Source organism: Chaetura pelagica, unplaced genomic scaffold (genome assembly GCF_000747805.2).
Source record: "Chaetura pelagica isolate M959 unplaced genomic scaffold, ChaPel_1.0 scaffold132, whole genome shotgun sequence".
NCBI classification, from domain to species: Eukaryota; Metazoa; Chordata; class Aves; order Apodiformes; family Apodidae; genus Chaetura; species Chaetura pelagica.
In genome coordinates this window covers 1,264,659-1,267,107 of record NW_009952709.1, presented here as the reverse complement: position 1 = coordinate 1,267,107, position 2,449 = coordinate 1,264,659, and the positions used below count along the sequence as shown (strand labels likewise).

The 2,449-nt window shown below is 55.6% G+C and overlaps 1 protein-coding gene across 1 annotated transcript in view; it reads right to left on the bottom strand.

Annotated features, from left to right (window-relative positions):
- Position 1: 1 nt before the first annotated feature.
- LOC104385848 (glutamine synthetase-like) overlaps positions 2–2,449 on the bottom strand; it is a gene marked incomplete at its 3' end in the record, with an annotated part of 10,019 nt that continues 7,571 nt past the window's right edge. Inside the window, exons 4-6 of the mRNA XM_009994347.1 lie at positions 2,346–2,449; positions 1,064–1,263; positions 2–47 (exon numbers count right to left, since the gene is read on the bottom strand). The exon at positions 2,346–2,449 is cut by the window's right edge and continues 10 nt beyond it. Coding sequence (XP_009992649.1) covers positions 2–47; positions 1,064–1,263; positions 2,346–2,449 — 350 coding nt within the window. The remainder of the gene's footprint in view (positions 48–1,063; positions 1,264–2,345) is intronic.

Genomic DNA, 2,449 nt, shown 5'->3' with positions numbered 1-2,449 from the left:
GGTAGTGGTGCAGCCGGCTCAGCTTCTCGATGGCGGCCTCGATGTGCCTGGTGGGGAGAGGAGGGAAGGGGATGGGCTTTGTCAGGGGGTTCATGCTGGGGGGAGTCTATAGGTATAAAAAAACAACAACCTTAAAGGACTTTAGGAAAGCCACTTCCTAGCCTGTAACTAAAGCACATTTTCAACCAATAAAATCTTGAAACGTGGAAGCACCAGAGTGTTAGAACAGTGCATCACCTATTCTGGCTAAAACAATTACTGCACAATAATTAGGCATAAGGGTACTCCCACTTAAGTTAGTCCAGCATGTGTGTTGCATTGCAAGAATGGGGTCATAATATATGCATTTCATAACAAAAGAAACCCCCTGCTACCACCTTAGATTCCAATATATACACTTACCAAAAGAACTATTAATGCAGTAGGATATTGTTTATTCCTTAATTCCTCAACTACACAGTAAAACTAATGCTGCCCCTCTATTTTGACAAAAAATAAGAGGCAGATTTAAAGACCTAGAACTGTGTGTTCTGAGACTGCTCATTGTCAAGCATTTTTATTACTACTTGCTATTGAAAAGATAAAGCATTTTAACAGTTTTTTCTAAAGAAGAGGTGGCAAAAGGGGAAGAATGGGTGTTCCCACGGCTGTCACCCCGTCACCCCCGTCCTCCTGCGCGGGGACGAGCACAGCCCAGGGGATGCGGGTATCACCAGCTGCTTGTAAAACAAGATGAGCTGGGACAGCCACCCAGTTATGGAGACACACAACCAAGGACACCCCAAACCTCCCAGGTAGGTCCCAGGGATCCCCCAGGACTCACTTGAGACCCCCTTCTACCCCAAACCTCCCAGGTACATCCCAGGGACCCCCCGGGACTCACTTGAGACCCCCTTCTACCCCAAACCTCCCAGGTAGGTCCCAGGGATCCCCCAGGACTCACTTGAGACCCCCTTCTACCCCAACCCCCCCAGGTACATCCCAGGGACACCCCAGGATGCACTGGAGACCTTCTTCTACCCCAAACCCCCCAGGTACATCCCAGGGACCCCCCGGGACTCACTTGAGACCCCCTTCTCTCCGCATCTCCTCGGTGCTGTAGTTGGTGTGACACCCGGCGCCGTTCCAGTTGCCGGTCATCGGTTTGGGGTCCAGAGTAGCCACGACCCCAAAGTCCTCGCAGACGCGGTGCAGGATGAACCGAGCCATCCAGAGGTGATCCCCCATCTCGATGCCTTCACATGGACCCACCTGGAATTCCCACTGGAAGCGGGGGGGTGCACCGGTGAGGACAGGCTGGTTTGTGCCTCCCCAGCCATCACACCCCAGCCACCAGACCCAGCAGGGGCTGCCAGGCTGGGCTGTGGCCCAGCTGCATCCCTTGGGAATCAGCAGCAGGGATGGGCAGCATCCAGCCAAGCACCACAGCAGCTTTGGCAGGCCAAGACATGGGAATCAACTGCTCGTGGCTCAATAGAGCAAATCAAGGGGGGGTTAATCAAAATGGAGGTAAAGGAGCACCAGGCTGGCCTTCCAGGACCCCGAGTGCAGGATCCCCCAATCCTGAGAGGCCCATTAGCCCTTCCCAAGGAGCCTGTTAGTCTTTCCCAAGGAGCCATTAGTCCTTCCCAGGGCTGTTCCTTCCCCAGCCAGAGCCAGGGTTGCTCCAGCCATGGAGACTGAGCAGAGGGTGACACATTCATGGCTGCTGGCACAGCCTGGCCAAGAGAGAGCCCTGGATGCAGGAAGCAGCCAGGAAGGACTCTGGAAAAGCCCTGGCAAACAGCAGGGTCGGTACAAGTCCTGTCCCAGCTGCACTGCAGTTAAGCCCCCCCTTATCAAGGCTGCACCAGCAGCAGGAGAGCCAACAACTCACAAGCCTCGGGGCCCAATTGCCGCCGGCCAGTCTGACCACCAGCCTGATGCAATCAGGAATTCCCTCTGGCTAACTCCTAAATAAACCCAGATCCCCCTCAGCAGCTCCCCAAGGCCATGTCTCCATCCCCTCCCCCAGCTTCCCAGCTCCCGGGTGCAGACACCCATCCCTCTGTCCCAGCTCGTGCTGTGCCCTGCACCCCAGCTCCTGGGAGGGGAAGGAAAGTGCAGAGAAGACACCAGCTCCAGTTGGACTTGGCTGCCTCTGCACTTCCCTGCTCCAAAAAGCAGGAGTGGGTGAGGGGAAAAATCCAACGTGCACGTTGTCATCACAACTGGCTCCTGTCCTTGTGGGGGGGTCACTGGGTCCCCCTCATCCTGGGGGAGCTGGGAGTTGCTGGTTAGTTCCAGCCTTGTGTTAACTCATCTCCATGGCTGGAAACGGGCTGGATGGAGCCACCCACACCCACCTGGGAGGGCATCACCTCCGCGTTGGTGCCACAGATCTTCACCCCCGCGTAGAGACAGGCCTTGTAGTGGGACTCCACGATATCCCGCCCATACACCTTGTCTG